The sequence below is a fragment of the Dermacentor andersoni genome, chromosome 7 (assembly GCF_023375885.2).
Source record: "Dermacentor andersoni chromosome 7, qqDerAnde1_hic_scaffold, whole genome shotgun sequence".
NCBI lineage: Eukaryota > Metazoa > Arthropoda > Arachnida > Ixodida > Ixodidae > Dermacentor > Dermacentor andersoni.
The window spans coordinates 145,066,067-145,090,050 of NC_092820.1; the positions used below are offsets into that span (position 1 = coordinate 145,066,067).

General features: G+C 48.3%; 1 protein-coding gene across 6 annotated transcripts in view; it reads right to left on the minus strand.

Moving 5' to 3' along the window:
- The window catches only part of LOC126533695 (uncharacterized), a 114,687-nt gene that overhangs the window by 12,911 nt on the left and 77,792 nt on the right, over positions 1-23,984 (minus strand). For 3 of the 6 annotated variants that reach the window (XM_055072266.2, XM_050180880.3, XM_055072265.2), the window contains exons 2-3: positions 17,374-17,557; positions 6,155-6,238 (exon numbers count right to left, since the gene is read on the minus strand). In XM_055072266.2, the coding sequence (XP_054928241.1) occupies positions 6,155-6,238; positions 17,374-17,557 (268 nt within the window). Of the gene's footprint in view, positions 1-226; positions 688-6,154; positions 6,239-7,287; positions 7,762-15,311; positions 15,577-17,373; positions 17,558-23,984 lie in introns of those variants that run through there. The other 3 variants (XM_055072264.2, XM_055072267.2, XM_055072263.2) reach the window with 3 other exon arrangements.

A 23,984-nucleotide genomic window follows, 5' to 3' on the forward strand; every position in this document is an offset into this window, starting at 1 on the left:
CACCGCCCGCCATGTAGGAAAGGAAAGAAAGAAATCTGGGAGGCAGAATGACGTCTCCCAGGTGGCCTCAGCAAGAAAAAACTGGCCGTATTTCGCTGTTCGCACAGTACGGAAATCGGCAGTAGAGAAGCGCATTCTGATAGAAAGATCGGCACATCGTTAGTGTATGTCGAACTGGTGAAGATTTCACGGTTTCCACAATTCTTTACAAAACAGGCAAACTACACGCCAAAAAAAGAAAATATTTATTCATGTACGGAAACGTCTAATGCAGCGTTTTCTATAATGCAGTTGTAGGGTTCTTCAATGCAATAGATAGGCAAACATGACAATGCGGTAAAATGGAAAGAAAGCTTTAGATGTGTAAAGCAACGAAGCATAGCACACATTGTGCGTAATTCTGCATGGTATATGTAGCAAATGACACATTATTGTTCGGAACACGGGATATAGTGAACTAAATGAACGAACAGTAAACTCATTGCCACCTCGTTGCTTCCCTAACTCCTCTCGTGTTTTCATAGCGGCCCAGAAAAAATATGGTGGACACGCAGGAAATATCGTCCGCACAGAGCCAGAGCGCAGAGCTGGCACTGGAAATGACGCTTCCAGTACGTTGCTTGTTCTTGGGTGTGTGTAAGATGGCGTTCTCTCCAAGCAGGAGGATGGAAAATGGTCCGTGCACACCTGCACAGACGTCGAATGTGTGTATAGTGCCACAGTAACCATAATGAGAAACGTCTGCTTTCCCGTTCACGCGTGACGCGTACGTTAACTACAAAACAAATGGCGCGAGGAGATTTTTTTTATTATTACTTTAACATTTGCTTTACGATATCAAAGTTCTGGCGGGCGGTGAAGAATGAACACAAGAAGGAATAAAAAAGAAGAATCACACCTTAGTGTACGCAGTCCGCACAAATTTCCGATTTCTCGAAATCTCTCGGATCCACTTCTGCAGCATGCTTCCATTCTTCGGGAAAGAGAACACTTGAACCTTGCTCTTTCTGTCGTAATTTGCTGAACATCCGGGCACGCAGCACTTGTTCAGCATTTACCCCGCAGTCGTATTTGGCTTAGACTTTAGCAAAACACACCACACAAACCTACCGAACATCAAAGCCCCTTTCTTAAAGAAAGATGGCTGAACGCTGTTGGAATCGCACCGCTGGCACGAGTTGTTGGGGTCTCGGTGCTGACGCCCGTTATTGCCAATGGGTCGCAAGCCCCAAGGGTAGCGTTGGCCTGGCGGCCTGGGGCACTGGAAGCATCTGAAGGTCCCGGCAAAGCATGAGAAGACTGGTAACAGAACAACTTGTTTATTCTAACATAGCAAAAGAGCGGCCGGTCAGGTCGACCGAAGTGGAGAGACGGGAGAGCACGTAACTCAACAGTACAAATCGGAGCCTCTCTCCTGGCGTCCGGGGGCAGCTGCTCTTATACTCTCGGCGTCGCGGTCCAAAAGGGAAGGTCACGGGATGAAGGTCACGGGATGAAGGTCACGGGACGGCGGAGCATGAGCCCACGACGGCGCGCACGGTCGAGCCGAGAGACCTGCTGAACCGAGTGCAGTGACGCATCGCCAACCCGCCCACACGACGGCGCGAACGGTTGAGCCGAGAGACCTCCAGGCTCCTCATTCGGGGAACTCCGCTCCCCGGCTGCCGCGCTTTGACAAGCGAGGGCACACACACACACACGCACACACGAAGACACGTGGCACTGAAACACGCCTGGACACGCTTGGCGGGGAGGCGTTGTGGCGGCTTCGAACGGGCCAAAATGTCCGCCGCTTTGAACAAAGCCCCGGCGTCCGTTGCATCCGCGCCGGCATTACCGCGCGTTGTAGGCGAAACGTAACAACGCGAAGCTTTGTGCCAGTGCAAACCGAATCAAAGTCCAAAGCCAACGACCACGTAACGAACCCAAGAAATGCTGAGCGACCCGTCTGTCCGGGTGGTTCCGCGTCCAGTCGCTGGCGTTTGGCCGCGTTCTCCCGGTTGCGAACCTCGGGGCCAGCGCGGCTACAACGTCTGGCTTCCGTCTCGTTGATGCGCACGCTCGGATCGGATTGTCTGCGGATACGCATGGCTTCCGCGTGCCGTTACCGATACGCGGGATCGGCCTTACGGGCCCGATCGCGCTCGCGCTTACGTACGCGTACGGCAGCCTCTTCTGCCGTGCGCTGCGTCCGCGGCCTGCCCATGGCGACGGCCGGGAATGCATTGCGTGACCTCCGTAATGGTATGCAGATATATACAGTTCGCCAGGGGCAGCGTGGCATTTTCCCATTGGTCGAGAGCATGACATTGTTCCCCCCATCGTTCTTATCGGTACAATTGCGAATGTAAACTGCAGTGTTCTACGCAGATGTGCAAGTTGGCTTCCATTGTTCTTATCGGTGCAAGTGCGAATGTAAACTATAGTGTTCTACGCAGATATGTCTAAGTTGACTTTCCCGCAGGGCGTTTTTGGCACTCACGGACGAATCAGTGAGACATAGAAAGCTTCGCTTTAAAATACGTGCCCCTTCCGGAACGACCCATACACATCTACAGTGGCGTCCGGCAAGTCCACTGCGGCGAGGCAAGTGAACGGAAGGAACCCGTCAGATTTTGAAGCCACCCCTCCCACTCTCCGCGGCCCATCTGCACAGTGTGCCTTTGGAACGCACCGACAAAAGCCTCACAAGAGAACAAGCCCCGCGTGTCGCATTTCGCTTCAAGTGTGTAAGGTCCGTAGGTCTAGGGATTCTACGAAGTGTGCTCTCTTAAAGCATCGAAAGGCCTCGGGCGCCCGGCTAGCCACCACTAGCCTGGCTCAGGACCATATAATTTCCAAGGCGTCACTTGCGCCAACCGCCACGGTTATTTTTAAGGTTGGTCGAGTCGCCAAGCAAGCCCGTGCAGAACGCCTGAATATGGTTCCGTCATATCAGCCGCTGCTGCGCAGATTGAACTGCCGAGATTAGTAAAGCGAAGCTTCCTTTTAGATACTTTATCGGTCTCGCTTGACGCTTTTTTTTATCGCCTCTCGAGGACAGCGTACGACATCGCATACAAAAGAGAGAGAGAGAGAGAGAGAGAGAGAACAAGCGTGAAGGCATCAATCACAGCAAACAATAACGCACCCGCTCACGTCAAAGTGTTTAGGGGCCGTCCTTTATAAATTCCAATGGAGTTGTGGTGAGACGGAACCACCAGAGATGCCAAGACCTCTAAAGTAACGTCAGCGCTATGCAGGAATCAATGTCAGGCCACAACATCCTTCCAAAGACCTCAAAATCTGCGCGTTCTTGCGGGTCATTCCACCGTCGTCGCACCTTGGAAGCGGCGAGATGAATCCACTGCAGCAGACACAGCCAAAGCAATGAGACTAGAAACACTACCGATTACCTCTCACGTGACGACGACCTCTAGTTTCAAGATTGTTACGTGACGTTTCCCCGCTACGATCGCTGGCTTTTCTTGGCTACGGAGCGAAAGCTGCGGTACCAAAGCGCACCTGTGACACCGCTGCTGGAAGCCGTCCAGCAATTTTGTTCGTGGTTTCTTACATGCCCCTTTAGCGGCCGCAGAGTAATTAATAATAACACGTTGTCAGTATGAATTAATTTTGATGTAAAAAGCTCATTTGCAGGTGATACTTAAGAGGAAGCTTTAGCTCGGGCGCAACTCCGACGCCGCCATTTAAAATACATGTAAAACGCAAAAACGCTTTTATGAGAGAATCCCTGGAGCGATTTTAATGAAATTTATTGCATCTGAGAGAGAAAATTAAATTCTAGTGACTGTTGGCAGTGGAATTTCCATTTGGGGTCTGAACTTTGTTAAAAGAATTTTCAAAATTCCGACGTTCGAAAAAATAGAGCCAGCAAGTTTACAAATTAATATCTCTGCATCAAGAACAGATATCGCGATTCTGTAAAATGCATCCATTAGATCATTCAAGGCAGACAAATTCAGTATGTCAATTTATATCTTACCTGCATTCGTTACATTGTGTACAATGGTTCTGCAAAAACTGTATTTTCGTATCACTAAATTTTTTTTAGATTCACGTGAAACATATCGATTTTGTCCGCTTTAGATGTACTATTGAATTCAATCCACAAAACTGTGATATCATTCTTTATAGCTGAATTGCACAGTTGTAAATCTAGCAGTTTAATTTTTGAAGATTTTCGATTTTTATCAATATTTAACAAAAAATTGACGACCTAGATCAGAAATTCGAAACGAATAGTCACTAGATTTTAAGTTTTTCTTTTAAATACAACAAACTTTAGTCACATTTGGCGCAGTGGTTGCCGAGAAAAATGAATTCTCCTTTTACATGTATTCAGATAGGGGCATCCGAGCTGAAGCTTCCTTTTAAGAGGAAGCTTTAGCTCGGGCGCAACTCCGACGCGGCCTATCGAAATACAAGTAAAATGCAAAAAACGCTTCTGCGCTCCATTAAATCGTCAGACAAATGCTGAAACCAGCGCTGCACAACATCTTATAGAGATTACGCGAAACGCTTCTCCGAGAAGGGGTAAGCATCACGTATCAAATCAGTGCACGGGGCTACCCTTGGTCTTCACGTCACAGCGCGATGTGCAGAGCTGCAGGGCGCCATGTCTCTCGTAGTGGCGGGTGTAATGTGAACGATTCATGGCTATTTAATTCGTCGGAATCGTAGCTTTCACTGTTCCGAGAGCTCTGAAGAGCTAGCTGATAGAGCTGACATTGTCACGCTGTGACATTGTGTCAGTGGTCCGGCCCGGTCACTAATCGACTGGGCGTCCGCTCATGTCCGCTCTTCACTGCTCTCGTTCTCCGCGCTGGCGGGACCGGCATGCCTTGCGCGCCTTCCTCGGTGGTGTGCCGCTCCTGAAGCCACACGATGTTCGCTCGGTGAGGTTTCAGTTTCGTTTTCAAGCTTTCTCGCTTAAATAAACAAAAATTTTAATTCGCGGACCAATTCGACTATCCGATGGGTTACATAGGAGGGGGGGGGGGGGGTGCAAAAAATGTTAGCTTGGCATGGCAAAAAAATTGCCGGAGTTGTGCCCTTCAAGCCGCTTGGGCAGGCTATTCCACATCTTCCAAATTTTTAAGGTATGAAAAGTGCACTTTTCATAGAAGACCGCCCTCGTTGAAAATTGCCGAGAATTGCGAGAGCATCGCCAGTCCTGCATGAAGAATTTCTTACGTAGGCTCGTATGTGCTGCAATGGTGCTTACTCGAAACGAATGTGGACTAACATCGACTCTGGTTCAATTTTGCTTTCGTATAACATCAGTTTTAATTGCGAACTTGCATCGTACTTGCTTTGCCATATGCGGTTGTTGTGACAGACGGCCTTTGTCAAAAGTATACGGGGCACTCTACGACTTCGCCATTTGTGCCGTTTTGCTGTGTGGTGGGTTTCCGTGGCGGTCCTGGGACTTCATATCCTCTGGACGCGGCGAGTATACGATAGTTAGTTTTGTCCTTCAGGACGCTCGAACATATGACTTGCCGTAGGAACTCTTGAAAACGACCTGTATAGTCAGCGTGGGGTTCGCAAGCAACTGACCTCGGACACATCTGACACAGAGTGCACAATGTGTTGGCTCGAACTTTCTATCAACAGCGCACGAATGTGATCCGACTTTCATTTATATCTTATTTCATTATTCTTTGTCTGGTAGTGTTTGTTTGTTCGCTGTCTGTATGTTTATTTGTTTGAGCCAGCCTAACAAAGTTTGAGTACGTATTGCGAAACATCTCACAATAACTGTAATGCGCCGTGCTCTATAATATTCTATGATATGTATTGCTGTGTTATAACTTGGTTTCTTACCTTTGTATGCATTATATTCATTGCCTTTGTATTTGATGTAAAGTTCATTTTTTTCTGTTCTGCATAATACGTTACCTCTCTGACTCAATGCCCTGTCTAAGGTATCGTGAATAAACGAAATTATTAAATAATATGTGCCCCCCTAAAAAAAGCTAGCCGGCATCACAATTGATGCCATGCTTCCCTACGCCCACACATAACAAGAAAAGTTCGATCGAAGTATTGAGTTAACCTTCAGATGTTATGAACTGGACGCCTTCATGAAATAAATAATGGTAACGTCTTTAGAGAGTGTAGGCAGCACAGCTTGGCGGGGTATACTCACAATTCTGGCACTATCGGAGCCTCGCTCTCTGCGGCTGCCACGGCAGGGGACTGCTCGGCGACGGAGTAAATGTTCGAGATGACCCTGCACGAAGGAAGAGCCGCTTGGTGAAGAACGGCGTCCTCCACCGATGGAGCGCGCTGTTATCATCCGCAAAGAGTACCCGCACGGGGACAGTGTCACCGCAAATGGTCACATCCATCTGTCCTCTCAAACACTCCTGCATTTCGTACAACGATTACCACTATTGTAAATACAAACCGAGAAACAGGCGGCTATATATAATCGCGATAGTTATATAGTTTCGCTTAATTCACTTAATGCGCGCTTAAGTGCTACAGAACGTCATCCATCGTTTGCTTTATTTTCGTTCTTGCTGTGATAATCATATTTATTTTTTCGAGTAGTTCTCGGCACTTACGGCGCTTTCGCCCGTAATGTATGAATGAAATTGAACAGCAGCAAGTTCTTGCTTCCACGTGTTGACCAAATCTAAATAGACGGTGTCCAGAAACATGTGGTGATGGCGTATTTCCTGCTCCGTGATCATTCCCGGCATGCCTTTGAGATTGGTATATCTTTCACTCGGAGAGAACCGTTGCTGGAGCGTCGATATTAAACACCACCTATTCTCATAGTTGCACAAAATAAAGGATCACTTTTTCCATTCCCCAAATACTCGATATTTTATAGTAAATTCTAAGACCCTATGCTATAGTATAGGCTAGCACTTATCGACACAACACTTTCGGCAGCATTGATGAGTGTTAAATAGAAAACCGATGCGTTGCGCAACAAATTTTGACGATGTAGTTCGCTATAAATTTGGGCTATGAGCAGAATTTCCTGCTCCGTGAATGCGTCGTTTAAGTGGGGCTCGGATTACACTCTGAATTGAAGTTATTGAAGCTCCGTTATTTAGCGAACATCACATGCAGCGACGTCACTCCGACCAGTTAGTTTCCGGCGCTTTGATTCGGCGTCGCTTACACGATTCGAGCGGCTGATCTCACGTAAGTCCCTCAATGTAAATTAAGGCAGAATCCATCTTCGACGATTATCTAAGTCTACACGCAGCACTTTTGAAAGTAAACGACGCAAATGCGCACGTGTTGTGTGCTCGACGAACGTACAAGTGAGCGCCCCGCGAGTGCCGGTCCTCTGATCCGTGCCGCTCGGTCTCGGCGACCGCCCGCTTGGCGCGTCGTTGTTGTTCGGCCGCTCGTCGCTTCTCCTCTTTCTCGAGCAGCCTGGCCAGGCGCAGCTCCTCGGCCGCGCGCTGAATCTCTCGCACCTCGCGCTCTCGGGCCGCGCGTATCCGCTTCCTCTCTTCCCTCGCAGCCCTCGCCGCTTCGGTACGCGTCGCATACCTCTGTCGCCTCTGCAGAGCCTTGGCACGCTTACGCTCCTCTTCCGTTTGATACTTTCGCGGGGGCATTGCGTCTGCGAGTAGCGTTCCCGCGCGAGAACGCAAGCGTACTACCAAGCGCAACCAAGCCACGTTGGGCGCGCAGCTGGACAGGCGAGTGCAGCGAAGAGGCCAGAGAGCGAGCGGCCGCACGGGGGCGCCCATGCATCGGCGACAAAGGCGACAAACTCTGCGACCTTGGCTTGAGTTCAACAGAGTGGCCCAAGCGGCGCGCGAATACAGGGGGGAGCGTGGCGCTTTTCCGGTGAGCAACCGCCACAGGCGCTGCTGCAAGAGACCCGAAGGTTGTCTCCGCTCGGTGAAGCGGCGAGCGTCTGCTACGCGCTTGATGTTTTGACAATTATCCACTAATGTGATGATGCAGGTCCTTTCTAAAGTTGACACCCCTGCGCAATAGTAGTTTAGCGTTTGCAACCGAACGTAAAAGCATTACGTACGTAAAGAAATAGCGTCGTCCTCACTGTGCATGCTCGGAACGTTATTGGGTTTGTGCGGTTTACGCACGCTATGATAACGTGCGTTATTTGGCGAGTTTCACGTCCGTAATGTTTACGTACGCTAAGAGATGGCGCTGTCGAACATGGCGGCACCCATGGCTCCCGCTTCAGCGTGAATTCTCGTGATGGCTATGCTCTCCCTCGCGTTGATCGCCAGTAACTATTGTAATGAGACTGCTGTAATGAGACAGCTCTATCAAGTGGCTGATGAGTTTTATAGAGATTTATACAGTACCAGTGGCACCGACGATGATAATGAAAGAGAGAATAGTCTAGAGGAATTTGAAATCCCACAAGTAACGCCGGAAGGAGTAAAGAAAGCCTTGGGAGCTATGCAAAGGGGGAAGGCAGCAGGGGAGGATCAGGTAACAGCCGATTTGTTGAAGGATGGTGGGCAGATTGTTCTAGAAAAACAGGCCACCCTGTATACGCAATGCCTCATGACCTCGAGCGTACCGAAATCTTGGAAGAACACCAGCATAATCTTAACCCATGAGAAAGGAGACGCCAATGACTTGAAAAATTATAGACCGATCAGCTTACTGTCCGTTGTCTACAAAGTATTTACTGAGGTAATCGCAAATAGAATCAGAAACACCTTGGACTTCCGTCAACCAAAGGACGAAGCAGGATTCCGTGAAGGCTACTCAACAATAGACCATATTCACACTATCAATCAGGTGATAAAAAAATGTGCGGAATATAACTAACCGTTATATATAGCTTTCATTAATTACGAGAAAGCGTTTGATTCAGTCGAAACCTCAGCAGTCATGGAGGCATTACGGAATCAGGGTGTAGACGAGCCGTATGTAAAAATACTGAAAGATAACTATAGCGGCTCCACAGCCATCGTAGTCGTCCATAAAGAAAGCAACAAAATCCCAATAAAGAAAGGCGTTAGGCAGGGAGATACGATCTCTCCAATGCTATTCACAGCGTGTTTACAGGAGGTATTCAGAGACCTGGATTGAGAAGAATTGGGGATAAGAGTTAATGGAGAGTACCTTGGTAACTTGCCATTAGCTGATGATATTGCCTTGCTTAGTAACTCTGGGGACCAACTGCAATGCAGGCTCACTGACTTGGAGAGGCAAAGCAGAAAGATGGGTCTAAAAATTAATCTGCAGAAAACTAATGTTTAACAGCCTCGGAAGAGAACACCAGTTTACAATAGGTAGCGAGGCACTGGAAGTGGTAAGGAAATACATCTACTTAGGACAGGTAGTGACTGCGGATCCGGATCATGAGACGGAAATAATCAGAAGAATAAGAATGGGCTGGGGTGCGTTTGGCAGGCATTGTTAGATCATGAACAGCAGGTTGCCATTATCCCTCAAGAGAAAAGTGTATAACAGCTGTGTCTTACCAGTACTCACGTACGGGACGGAGACCTGGAGGCTTACGAAAAGGGTTCTACTTAAATTGAGGACGACGCAACAAGCTATGGAAAGAAGAATCATAGGTGTAAGGTTAAGGGATAAGAGCAGATTGGGTGAGGGAACAAAAGCGAGGTAATGAGATCTTAGTTGAAATCAAGAAAAGGAAATGGGCATGGGCAGGACATATAACGAGGAAGGAAGATGACCGATGGTCATTAAGGGTTACGGACTGGATTCCACGGGAAGGGAAGCGTAGCAGGCAGCGGCAGAAAGTTAGGTGGGCGGATGAGATTAAGTTTGCAGGGACAACATGGCCACGATTAGTACATGACCGAGGTAGTTGGAGCAGTATGGGAGAGGCCTTTGCCCTGTAGTGGGCGTAACCAGGCTGATGATGATGATGATGATGAACTATTGTAATGAGCTTTCGCTTTCTCTAAACACACCTGAAAGGTTATTTATGAGCGCACAGCACGTCCATTTTCTGAGATCGTTCGGCGATTCCGACACCCGTACGCCTAACGAGACGCGTCCACATAGCAACAGCGGGATGGTTGCTAAGACGGTCCGTCTTAGCTTGGATACGTTTGGCACGAGGCACCAGGCGGCGCCCTTTTTTATAACGTTTTCTTTACGTTTGTGTTTCCGCAAGGTAAACTAAAGGACTTGAAAGGACACGCACCGTAACGTCCCGCAATGGTGCTTACGTTTAACGTACGTAAGGCGACAAACGTTATTCTAAAACTGTCTAATTATAGTGCCGCGATTCGCTATCTCCGAAGTGCAGCAACGTCACAGCTGACTCCGGAATGGCCAGTCGGCCTCCTGCGGTATGCGCTGAGCTCGAAGGCTCTGAAGGCCCACACTTATCAGTTTTCTTGCGTTCACCTATCCTGTGTCTCGTCAGCTGCAGTAACGGCTTCGTAAGATGCATCTGCAGTGGCGTAGCTAGGTCATCTGGCACCCGGGGCCCATAGGTCTTCTGTCACCCCCCCCCCCCCCCCCCCCCCGGGTGTAGTCGAGGAAGGCGAGGATATCGACAGTTTCCTGGTTTCAGCACCAGTACAGCCGCTTTGGATACCGCGCACGTCCCCCGGGTCCCCCTCTCCTTCGCTTTCTTTCCCAGAGATCGCGAATGCAGTAGGTATTGGCGGCGAGGAGTTACGGAGTCGCCATCTATCGGAAGCGCCTCGCTGGCGTAGTATGAGGGATCACGCGGCGCGCTCCTCATAGGGTTTGCTGTCAGCGCTCACTGAAAACGCCACGCGGGAGCTCTCCCGGACATTTTTGTAAATACTTTTGAAACGAGAGAAGTTTTTTACTGTCTAAATAATAATCTTGAGCAAACTGAAAGCACAGAATCGTTTACAGACGCTATCTTTTTACCGAATACGTACAGTGAACGCCACTGTGCACGGTCGCCGCGATGTAGTCTCCCGAACCGTCTTCTTGCGTGAAAGATAGGCAAACGCTGAGAGCAAACTATGTGAAATACGTTCTTATAGTGTTTGTATAACTAAATGGAGTGTAATAGAATGAAGCCTCAATGCAGCGATCACACAGCTTCGCAGCGACCGACTGCGCGTCTGCATGCTCGTCCGCGTACTGTTTCGCCTTCGCCGCGTGCGCGTTTTCGCACCTTGCCATGAGCTTTAGGCCGCAGAATATGAGCATTTGACAGTATACAAGCAACCATTGTTGCGTGGGCGCTATCAGAGCTGTTCAAAAATATTCATTGTAGAGACTTCGACGCCTACGGGGACTGTGATGTGCCGTCGCGACGATTCAATCTTTTTTGTTTTCTAAATTCTTGGACGTTTCAATATTATTTCTCGAGTTGCGTCGCACTATGTGTTTAGCAGTGTTCTCAGGGTGCGATTTCCCGCTGCTTCTTTTTTTGTAATCCAGTGCATTAATTCATAACACAAACATGACCATATGCCATGCTTCTTTTTTAATGTGCTTCTTACCACTCCCTTTCCCCCCTTCAGTGAACTTGCAAGTATCTATAGCATCGACAAGTTCATAGACCAAACCGTCATGACACTATAGTCGGGCAGCGGACTCGGGCGAGCCTCTCAGTGCGCGTTTTCCGAACATCGCAGACCCGGCGCCGTAGCAGAAATCTTCCTCGCGTCTGTGCTTGCTGCATACCCGAGTTGTAGCAGATGACTGTTTTCCGGTTCTAAGTTTCGCGAGCCAAGGTTCACGCAGCTTCTTGTCCTGCGGCTACTTGTGAATAAAGCTGACACCGGGCTCCGTTGCGTACGTTTGGAACTGCGGCACCGAGCAGTAGCTTACCATGTTGCGCGCCTTCAAAGGCAGCCACTACCTATTGTAGTGCTTTCAAGCGTTGTAAAGGAGACACTCGAAGCGGGAAAATCTCGCCACTAAATGAGGACCGCAGCGTACGAGGGAATTTAAACTCTCGTTTTCCGCTCGCTTTGGCGCTCCCGAAGCAGCCGACGCGGCCGCTATGTCCACGTGATCCCTAATAGCACGTCACGCCGACGGTGGCGCCAGATTTTCCAGTGGTGCAGCTCGAGGCCAGTACACACTGTTTTTTTCTGCGCCAAATAACACAGGGTGCTGCACTGATAACTTGTGATAAGCGCATGTGCACATCTTGTCAAACTGTAAGGCTTGGCAACCAATACAAATGCGGCATCGTAGAAAATACGGGTCACGTCACAAGTAAAAAAAAAAATTACAAAGTTTTAACCATGTTTTAACTACCAATTTTAGCGGCAACATTTCATTTGCAAAATTGAAGGCCGACATTCATATCTTGCCCAACAACAACTTCACAAAAATCGTCGTAGGTACTATGGCCCGCAGTATTTTGGCTGTGGGTAGCCCTGAACGAAAACAAAAATTAAATTGTGTCTGAGTGACGCTGATCTGACCACCATATTAGAAAAACGGAAAACGCCACCTGCCTCCCTGCTGCGCGGGCGCCAATGTTATGACAATTACGAGTTCTCTTCATTCTGATCAATAAAGCCTTGTTTTTATTTGTTGCTATACGGACAAACGTGATTATCCGAGCTGCGGTACCACCAAAAGATTGGGAACAGTATAGAGCACGCTTCGCGTCGATTCTTGGCGTCACCATTAAAAAAAAGGAAAAAAAAAAGACCGCAATGAAGCCCGTGCAAGCGAAACCTGTTGGTCTGCACTCGCAATGGAGAGGGTTGATGGATCAACCTCACTGGTCCACTATTTCATGTTTCTTTCGCTACTGCCATACTGGGCGCCGCCTGCAGTGCCACGGTACTGTAGGTTCTAGCACTCAAAACGATTTTGTTTAAGAAGCTTTTGTTGAGTTAATTATCTGACTTTGAGTCCTCAATTATGGAATTGAAGTGCCTCCTCTGTAAGTGCTAATTGATGGATTATTAAGGATATGGTTATTACTTATCTGCCATATTTTTCACGCTACCGAATTCCTAGTAATCACAAAGACACATAACTTCATAGAATATCGGTAAATATCCTTAGAAAATTCACGCTTTTTTTTTTGTAAAATTCTGTGCAGCTGACACAGACTCTCTACTTGTGACATGAAGTCACACAACACAACAGTTTTCTTAAACGTTCGAGGGTAAGAAGGAAAGCGTGAAACATAACGGCAGGTTTCGCAGCGGCTTCTCGGAGCGAGCGGGAGAGGGGAAGTAAAAGCGAGCTGAACATCGCGGCGCCCGCGACTACAGCCTGTCGAGTCACATGCGGCCAAACTCTTCGGCCGCACCGAGTCTGAAGACGATCCAGAGAATCCCATTCGTGACTTTTGACGGCCGCACTTATGCAACGTTGCTCTCAACGAACGCTTCACCTTAAACACGAGCGCCGGGCGCGCTCGTTGAACGCCCACTTGCTACTGTCTTTGTTCGTCTTCGCTGTGCGTTCTGAACGGAAGGGACCGAAGAGCATTAACGCCCTACTATGCCTCACTGTATGTTTAGCGACTCCTGCTCCCAGCATGAACGCACGGCATGAGTGCACCCCACATGAAACGTTCCGCTAAGGCGAATAGTTTAGCGACCATTTTGCGAATTACATTTTTTGGCCCGCACATTCGTGCAATTATTTCGTGGGGTGTTAATAGAGCTGCAGCCGACAATTCTTCGGCGCAACGCATCGGGTACGTTAGCTCGGGCTACTGGATACCGGAGCATTCTTTGCCATTTGCGCCCAGGCAAGCCGGCGGAAACAGGGACGTCTTCAGGCGTATGACACCCCCCCCCCCCCCCCCGCTGGCCCCTTGCACCCGGGGCCCACGGCCCCCCGGCCCCCCCTGTTGCTACGCCACTGTGCATCTGTATGTAATGTACCTGTGTTCCTATATGTGTGTGCGGCACGTTTTTGACAATTTGGTCGTGTTTAAAGTGTGTAAACAACTTCATATATCATTGTGTTGATTGCTACGCTTCATTGCCCTTGCCCTCGATGTTGCTATTTGCTAACATTTGTGCGGTTCGTGCCGCTTTCCTTTTAATTTTTCTGCTTTTGCATTTATTGCTGCTTTCTGTTGCTAGGAGTGTGATATCCTTGTATACTAATGTTTGTACGCGTTGCTTGGATACATTTTTTGTAATTCTGCCTATCCTGCTTGGGCCTTCTTTCGGGCCTGTAGCGTTCTGTCAATAAATAAATAAACAAATAAATAAATAAATAAATAAACTGTTAATCAGAAAATTGTAGAGCAACATGAAAAACTTCCGATACAGTTTTCTGTTGCTCAATGCGCGCTAAACAAACGTTTTTTTTCCAAGAATGAAGGAAGCCCGCGAGGACCCGTAAAATTGCCGCGCGCCGCAATCTTGCGTGTATTCACGGCCTCCTTAGTTGGGAGGCAACCATCTTCCACCACACAAATTAAAGTAGTTTTGAAAGAATACATCACCACATAACCGGAGTAAAGAGAGAGTAAGTAGAGAGATATAAGGGTAAATTAAAGGGAGTGAGGCTAACCATAACTGAGCCGGTAGGCTACCATGCATCGGGGAAGGGAGGGAGAATATCAGGAGAGAAAGTCAGAAATTGATGTGCACTCGAGTCGCCGACGTACGATGGGTGCCGAGTCACAGGCGGTCGTTCAAATTAGGCTGTCTTTCTTTAGGAATTGCAGTGGCTAATCTAACTAGGCTTACGAGAAAGCCAGCACAGATAGCTGTTATTCTAGTCGATAATGAGGGAGTATTGACATGACATTTTTCACTGTTCATCACGTTTTCGTTCGTTAAGTCAAGTTTCAAGGCTCTAAATGCTAGCAAAATATATCGGCGAGCCTCAGAGCGACCTAAATAATTTATTATAATAGAGATTTTTACTTTGGCCACCAACACCTTACCTTTGCGGATTGCCAGGTTTCCGGAGACGTAAACGTGAGAGGCCGGGTTGGCTGCTTCACCCGGCAGCACAGGGTTCAACCATGACAAACACACACTTATTACTGCATAAATCAAGTGTGTGCTACTTCGCTGCTGGCGTACATCTCGGGTAGCATTACATGATCATGAACACGTTGCCTTATTAAATTTCTTTTTTGGACAGGAACACTGGCGTAACACGAAAACACGCCTAAGCCAACGTGGTCGAAGCATCACAAGATGTCACTGCCAACGCTTTTGCCGCCGTAAACCCTATAGGGTAACCCGGTAAACCCAGTATGTGGAACGGGTTTACCGGGTTTGTGTACAAGCTAAAACTGTCTAATAGCTTTTCTACACCCACCACTGGAAAAGAATTTGGAGGCCCAATATACTCTGTCAAGATGGATTGCCAGCGAAGCTGCTACCATCCCCTTAGCCTGTTCTAGTCTAACGAATGAAATGAGTACGCCGTACAATGCAGTGTATAACCGTTTGTCAGCGTGGTACTTGCGGCGTTTCGCCTCGTTCTCCGCTTGTCGTCTCTCGTGGCAGCTCAACCGAGCGCGTCGCTTGCGGTCCGCTTCTTTGACTCTCGCCCGACGCTCGGCCTCTTGGTTCGAAGGGTTTTGCCTGCGACGTTGCTTCGAGAGCCTATATTGCTCCTTTCTACGGGCATCGTATTCCCGTTGCTCCTCGGGAGTTCTTACTTTGCGCGGCCTACCCATAGCTCATGTTCTAACTAAACCGCGTGCATACGTCGCGTACGATGTGTGGTTTTATACGTGAACCAAGACATACGTATTCAGACGCCCCTCGCTTCTACGCAGGAACCTCATAGCAGCACCAACCCATTGTTCGGCTACCTCTCGCCACGATCCATCACGCACGGTGACACCATGCCGCCTTTGTGCGCGTGCGCTACATGTGTTTTATTGCGCTAAATCGTCGATTTCTAGAAAGCCGAGTTTTCTGTGGACCGCCACGAAAGAATCGCCGGCTGGTAGAGGTAAACAAAGATATTTCAGAGCGATGAATACGATTGTTAACACGCAGAGTGTACACATTGGCATAAAATCATGCCGCCCGTGTGTCACACGGTATCACTTACCGGTGTCACACGGTAAACTTTCGATCCGATCGGGCCTGATGTGGGTTATGCACGACTGGGATCGGGTGCTATTACACACTAACTTTTGATCACAATTTTGCTCAATCCGAATCCCGACAATCGCGATCCGTGTATCGCGATCGAGCCTCTTGATCGCGATAGTAGGCTGACGACCATTTACTTCAGAGAGTCGCACATGATCAGCAGACGATAGCTTCCTTACTCACAATTACAAACAAAATATTTTCTGGAAAAAAAAGTTCTATATTGCAATTTTTACGGCACATTGGACAATTTTTATTAGTGTTTCGGACCCCCTAACGACACCCGGTGCGCTTGAGCTCACCGAAACTCGATCCCGATCGTTGGACCATGAAGCAGCGATCATTGTCGATCGCGATCAAGAAATTCGATCCCGATCGCGCTCCATCGCGATCGAAATTGGGCTTGTGACACCGACATAAAAACCCCTTATTAGGGAATTTTAGCTGTGCTACGGAAAGCACGGTATACGGTACGGTAAGTGCGTAATACCGTGCCGGTTGAGGACTGCGCATGCGCGAACTTTACCGTGCGGAATAACTTTCCGTACGGCATACGGAAAGTCCGTATGCCGTAAGTAAGGAGTCGGTAAGGCTCGGCTGGCACCGTGTGTCGCGAGCCGAGCTGCACCAAGCGAAAACAGTGAGAAGCTGATGCCGGCCACAGAGTCCAGGTCTAGCGTGCTTTTTTTACCATGATAATACCAAGGCAAGAGGCTACTTTGAATCACCTTCTGCGGAGCGACCAAGTGACAAGTAAACAGTGGCATAAAAAAAAGCTAGGTAGGTGGCGCCATCTAGTGATGCAGAGATTACTTAGAGGGGACACAGAGTTTTTATTGCAGTAACTCACTATATTCTACTTATCTACTGGTGTGAAGTGTAAGCAGCGGTACAATTTACAAGACACATACCCTTTTTTATGTATTGATTAGATAAGAACACCTATGTAACAAAAGGTTTCACGTGTTGCAGGACGAAGTGTCACAAGATGTCGCTACCGGCCTTGTGACTGGCGTCTAAGTTTGCCGTAGCCGGGTACTTCTGTAAAAAATAATGCGCGTATGGACAAGCTAAAGCTTTCTAAAATTATTCGTCAAAATGAATATTTCGCGCTCAGCGCTCAGTTATTGCATTCTGCAAAGCCCCAATGTTAGCCGCTATCATCATCACATTACCGTACGCATCGAGCGGCACACGCAGCTAAAACGTCTTCGGTCATCGCGGTAAATTACTACGGAACGGTAATACCGTACCGTATACCGAACTTACCGTACCGTAATACGGCACTGCTAAAAGTCTCTATTACCTCATCGCGGGTTTTCCGTTGCCGCTATTAGATGTTCTAAGCTATGCTATATGAGACTATATGAGACGGGAAGCTCACATGACTGGTCCAGAGGAGTGCCTGGGGGTTTCATCGCGCCCTCTCATGAAGTCATCCATGAGTTCATAGTAGCGCCACCTGGGCCGAGTGACGGGCCTCCCGTGAGCACGGGCTACCTCGTGCATCCGCTTCAGGTCCTTGTATTTGGTCTTCATGGTGCGGAACTTTTGTGCTGCATGATCACCTGCGAGCGATGATTTCTTTGAGCGAGCACCGATGACATTAAAATGATTCTTAGGGAAAGCGCACACGAAGGAACAATATACATGTATTGCATGAAGATGCCTGTTCGGCCGCTTTCCCTCCAATGGGTGACTGTCCTATAGGTACTTGACGATACTTTGACTGTGCCTTGAACACAAATACACAAACACTTTTTTGTGCTCATGTTCATGATTTGTCAGCGCAACGACTTGACAAGGACGAACAAGAAGAGACGGTCACAGGCACTGTCTATTAACTGAAGTTTTAATGCAAACACGCTCTTGCAACAAACCTGTAAAAACAAAAACTAATACCAACAACTTCTGCGCACAACAGGACGGAACACACATCACTCGAGGTCAAACTTCATTTCAAGAGTTAAATTGATCCTGCATTAGAGCGATGCAGCGCTGACTTACGCATCCGTGTGCATGCTTACCCACATGCCCATGCAAGAGCCTCAGCTATCTCACGCGTCCGCTGCTGTCTGTGCCCCATAACAATATCCATAATATCGAAAAGCGAGACGCAACGACATGCCCTATAATGCAAAACCACTCCAGTGTGTTTTTTTATTCCGAATTCCTTACGTCAAATTTACGTAAGCGCCGACTCAAGCATCGGCGTATTGTGACCAGCAGCGTTGTTTGAACCTACCAATCGAACGCTCTACTCGTTTATAGAAGGGTTCCTTTTGTTTGCTTTCAAAACGAACAGCATTGCCTATCTTGACAGGTTTTACATGATGTAACTGACTGACAAGAGGCGAGCAGCACGTAGCAGTGGCCAGGGCCGGAGTATTTCCAATTACTAGTGGGTACAGCGGGGCGTGTCACTTGCGGTGACGACGGACGTTTGCACGGATGCGCGAGTAAGAGCAGGTGCGAGATAGGAAATGTGGGGACTTTTGCTCTTTGAATATACGACCCTGCCTAGGCACTACGGAGGAGTTTCTTAGCGCGTGTTGTATGTGTTTGTCCCGAGGCGTGCCGGCAGAAGCTGCGGGGCGCGGTAGTGCTGAACTTAGCACCGCACGTTGGCGGCTGGACGCAATTATATTTATTCAATCGTGTTCTTTTACTAATTGAAACAATGTGTCATTATTTCGCATCATTGGCGGCACCTCAAGGACACCAAAGCGGCAACGGGGACATCAAAGCTAGAACCCAGACTGGTCCGTGGGTTGGGGCTCGCACAGACCTGCGCGTGCCAGGGGTGTATATGATCGGCTGTCAGCTATCGCGGAATGCCAATTTTTTATGCGAACACCCCCTGGCACGCTTCGGCCTCCACGGCCACATCTCATGGGCCGCCCTGCTTCCAGCTTTGGTCCCCCCGCTACCGCTTGGGTGCCCTGGATATCCTGCGCCACCTGCTTTATTATAACCTCAGGTGCTTTCCTGAGGCCTCAATTTGCCGGTAATATGCGCCCTCCTTGAGCAGTGCTTGTAAAAAATGCAACCTATCGTCGCGACTAAAAAAGCGACCCGCGCCTTCAACAACACCAGTCAGAAACTTGCCCCTTCAGACAAAGCGATCACCAAATGGGGCGTCCGTGCCCATTGCCTCACCGCGCGGGCAGCCAGCGGCACAGCGTAAACAAACTGGACCGCACTCCGCAATGCCGGCATGCACAGGAGACAAACGCATACAACATGCGTTAAGAAACCTCCTCCGTTGTGCCTAGGCAGACTCACATATTCAAGGAGCAAAGGCCCCCAGATTTTCTCTCTCGCACCCGCTCTTACTTGCGCCTGCGCAGAAACGTCGAGCGCCGTGAAAATCGCCACGCCCTGCTGTACCTACTGGTAATTGTAAAAACGCGGCCGGGAAAGAGCAGTGAAAATAGATAACCGGATGAGGAGGGTGGTGCCGGTGTCTGCGATTGGTCCGCTTCACCTCAATTAGCTTGCAGCGGAAGGTTCAAAATTGCGGCGGCGTGCGACGAAGAAAATGCGGCTAAGACACATCCTCAATAAAGAAGAGCTTGCACAGCAATGCTGTAAACGTGCCGAAAGGGCTGGACAACACTATGCTGCCATGCGAACACGTTCATTATACGCAAATAAATTCACGGTCCCCGGCAGATCCGAGTATAGCCAGTGTCCGAATGGTCGGTAGGCAGACATGTTCTATTCATTTCAGAACGGGACAGTCTCCGGCTATTGTTAAAAAGATCGCTTTTGTTCGACCTTTACTGCGTACACGTCACTTCAGGCGGTGAGTTTTCGCAGCTTTGTGACGTCGTGTGACAAACAGGCGAACCGCCTGCAGCCCGCAACCTTTTGACCCATAGAAGAGGGCTAATGGCAAGCTTGAAAGGTGTAGAATTGGCAATAATTATTTTTCTTTTGTTTAATCTAATCATGCGTAATCAGATGTGTAACACGTCATATCGAATGGGGAGTTCTCGCGGTTGTCCTGATATCGCGCGACAGACAGGCAAAGTGGGGGTGGCCCGAAAAATGTTTGGCCAATCGTGGAGGGCTGATTGCAGAAACGGAACAGAAAGTTTGGAATAGCTTAACGTTATATAGCGCCCAGCGAGTGCGACGGCGGCTAGATAGATGAAAGCTGGGGCGCTATAACGTAAAACTATTCCAAACTTTTCTATTCCAATTCTGCAATCAATCCACCGCTATTGGTCAAAAACTTTTTTGTACCACCCCCACTTCACCTGCCTGTCACGCGATGTCACGAAAACCCCGATACCTGCCCATCTGATACGACGTGTACACAATGATTATGCATAATTTGACCGAGCAAAACAAAAATAGTTATTTCTGATTCAACGCATTTTTCCCATTAGCCCTCGGCTATACGTCAAAAGTTTTCGGGCTTCACCCACTTCACCTGCCTCTCACGGTACGTCACAAAACCGCAAAAACTTACCGCGTCAAAGTGACGCGTACGCGTTAAAGATTCATTAATATGCCGAACAAAACTGAATTTTTTTCTGAATAGCTGCAGGCAGCCCTGTTCCGAAAGGCATAAAAGATGGCTGCCACCGATCACTCCGGCACTGGCTACTCGCCCGTGACGGAGAGCATGGGTTTATTTGCATGTAATAAAACTTTTTTTGAGTGGCTATGTAACGTTTTCGAGAACTTTCGGCACGTTTACGACCTCGTTCTGCCAACTCTTCTTTGCTGGGGATCCGTTTTAGCGTCATCCTTAAGCTGCCGTTGCATACCGCCGTGATTCTCGCCGAGCCACCGCAAGCTAAGTAAGAGCGAGCGGACCAATCGCCGCCGCCGGCACCACCCTCTGCATCCGGTTATCGATATTCAGTGCAGTGGCTCAGCCCCATCGAATCCCTTTCGACTTGAGCATGCTCCTCGCCTCTTGTGAGCTAATTAGATAAGACAAGCCGCTCAGTGCAGGTAATGTTATTCGCTTTTCAAGCAAAACAAAAGTGACCTCCTAGGAACGAGGGGAGCATTTGATTGGTTTGTTCAGATAACCCTGCGGGTGACCGCCCGATGCTTGCGTCGGCGGTTACGCAAATTTGACGTCAGGAGATTGGAATAAAGACATATTGGAATAGTTTTAAGCTATACGGCCCGTGGGTGTACATCCTTTAGCGAAGTGCGGTGTATTTTGAGGAGCACGCTGACGCACCGCCCGGTCTGGCCAACGTAGACTTTACCACAAGAAAGTGGAACGCTGCACCCGACGCCAGTACCACTGGGCGGAATTGTGCTTGATCAGGAAGCCTCGATACCCCACTGGCGGGAGGCGGCGCTGACATCGAGACACCCTATAGTGCTTGATGAAACAGGCAGCGTTATGAGGCGCAGTCCCTGCCTCCGCCCTACTCTGAATAGACACACAGATGTTGCCAAGTATCTTTTTTTTTTTGTAAAAAAAAACATCGACGTCTTACTTAACGCCAATATCGTTGATACGGTGCGAAACCGAATCAGGTGCGGAATAAGTATGTAGTTGCGCTTCTTCAGCGTTTGGGCAAGTTCCTCAGGGCACTTTCTTCCAGCGACTCTCCTCTTTCCTAGCAAACTGTGAGGCAGACACGGACATAGAAAATATCTAAAGACATTGCACTGAGTCCCTCTAACTGCGTGCACATTAAAACTACCTCCTTCTTCTTTTTTTTCCTTTTTATTGTTGCTTGAGCAACAAATTTGAGATTTTGGGAGAGCAGGATGGCGCACGTAAAGATAGCAGCCTAACGTAGCTCATACCAGCCTTTCTACATCTAAAGCTAACAAGAGGTACTCTTGTCTTGTGCCTTTGCGCTTTTCCCCAAGAATGAATCCGCACAAAGTAATTTGTAGACACTGGTTATTTGTCGCCATTTTGTTCCCATGACATTTTCGGCTTATTAAGGCGAAAGCAACAAGTGGCTCATGGGTAGAAAAATCCGTTGTCCGGCGTTATCGAGAGGAGGAGGAGGAGGAGTCGATTTTAATGAAGATCGAGAAAGGAGGAGAGGTCGGCCTGGAGATCGTGTCTCTAGCCAGCTACTCCTCACTGGGGAAAGGGGAAGTGGGAAATATTGACAGTCCAGCGTTATGGCACAGAAATTCAATGGCACCAAAATTGATGGTGCTACCATTGATGGTCGAAACCAAGGCCTTTGGTGTTAATTGAAGCAAAGTTTATTAGGGCACGGTTGATTAAAATAGAGTTATTTAAGGCACTTGAACCCACGACCTTTGGTGAGAAAAAGCAATAATAGGAAGTAACGGCGCATTTCAATGAGAATGTCAAGCAACTTAATGAATATCTCGTGAGCGTGTCGGCTTTCATCTTCACCCTCTTTAGCGTATGCTATAGTGACTGTCAAGTATTATTTCATAGTTTGTCTACATTACGTGGACATCTAAACCGACCTAACCTCGGAAAAAAATATTAATGGGCACCACAGCGGCTCCCCAACCAAATTAGCTTACACCACAAAACCTGTCTCGGAAGGCCTGCGCCAGAATTCACAAAGCTCTTCTTTCCTAAATGCTATCTGCCATTGGCCAGCTACCTTCGCTACTAATATGTGCGGCTTCGGGATTGGATGGAACTCGCTCTTCCGAACAATTTTAGCGTAAGGGCTTTTTGTGAATACGGACCCTGGTTCGGGTTTAAGGTTTACGTGGATGCATCATGACGTCACTCGTGCGCAAGCGCTAAAGCCCGGAAGTGTTAGACAACGCTTTCTATTTCCTTTTCCCCACGGTGAAAGGAAATAAACTACCCTCATAAGAAAGTTCGTTGTAGTTAGTACCGAGATGTCACAGTATTCCCTACCACGACATAATTGGAGTTGTTAACGGCAGGGATTTTAACAATACGGTCTAAAGCAGTCACATTTACTACAATGGGTGCCAGCTACCACTTCTAAATGCAATTAGCAATACTGGATACAAATTTTCTGCGCTTTAACGCAGTTATAACACCCACTCTGACATATTCCAGGGTAAGTCCGATAAATGCCTTATATGTAGGCTAGAAACTTTATATCCGGTGATCCTAACTGCGTTCGCAATTAGTACCTGAGAACCATTATTAACAACGACTGCGTTGCTTAGACAGTATTGTTACTAAATCTACCGTTAACGACCACACAATTATACGAAGGTAATAAATACTGTGTGAACTATGAGGTAACAAAAACGACCATCTTTTGAAGGGTGTGAGGTGAGCATTGCGTCACGCCGCTAGCATAGGCAAGCCAACTCTCCATGAAGCCATTTCCTTCGCTTCTTCCCTAAAAGAAAGTAGGCCCACCACGTGAGTTATGCCTCAGCGTATTGACCGAGAATGTTTGGTTCCTCGATGCGCATTTTTGCGATGTGCACTTTTTAACGCGAGAGCGTTAAGGTGCCCGTGCTGCAGAAAATGTGGCGTCGGCGTCCCGCGTCGGCGTTGGGCGTCGCTTCGGCAAAAAGAAATTCGAACCAAATTGCGAACCACGCATACCCAACCATTTCTCTACTACCAAAGTTGCTCATATCCTGTCTTTCATTTTTTACAAAGTATATTCCTAGGAATATTGAGAACGGCAGCCCACAAACAAACGTGATGGAATAAACACCGACAGCGCATGGCCTTTATGTTAGCTCTTCTCAGGCTGAAATATTAAAAGTTCGAAACAATAACAGGAAATCGACCCACACAAGAGGCCGCGTTTCTACCAGAAAGCTCGCATTCTTGCATAGCGTTCGCAGCCAGCGTTTCCCGGTAAATGTTACAGTTACATAAGCTGCAGTTGCCGGGAAGCATGAAAAGCAGTAAGGGGCCTTTGAACGCAATCGCGTTCCACTCTTAAAGGCGCAGCTTAAGCGTCCTCACAATTTTTTCGGCTGCTCTACCTGCAGAGCGCGGACGGACCCCGAGCACTAATGTGACGCTCTGACATGACGGTCACGTGATGGAGCGACACTTCCGGCTTC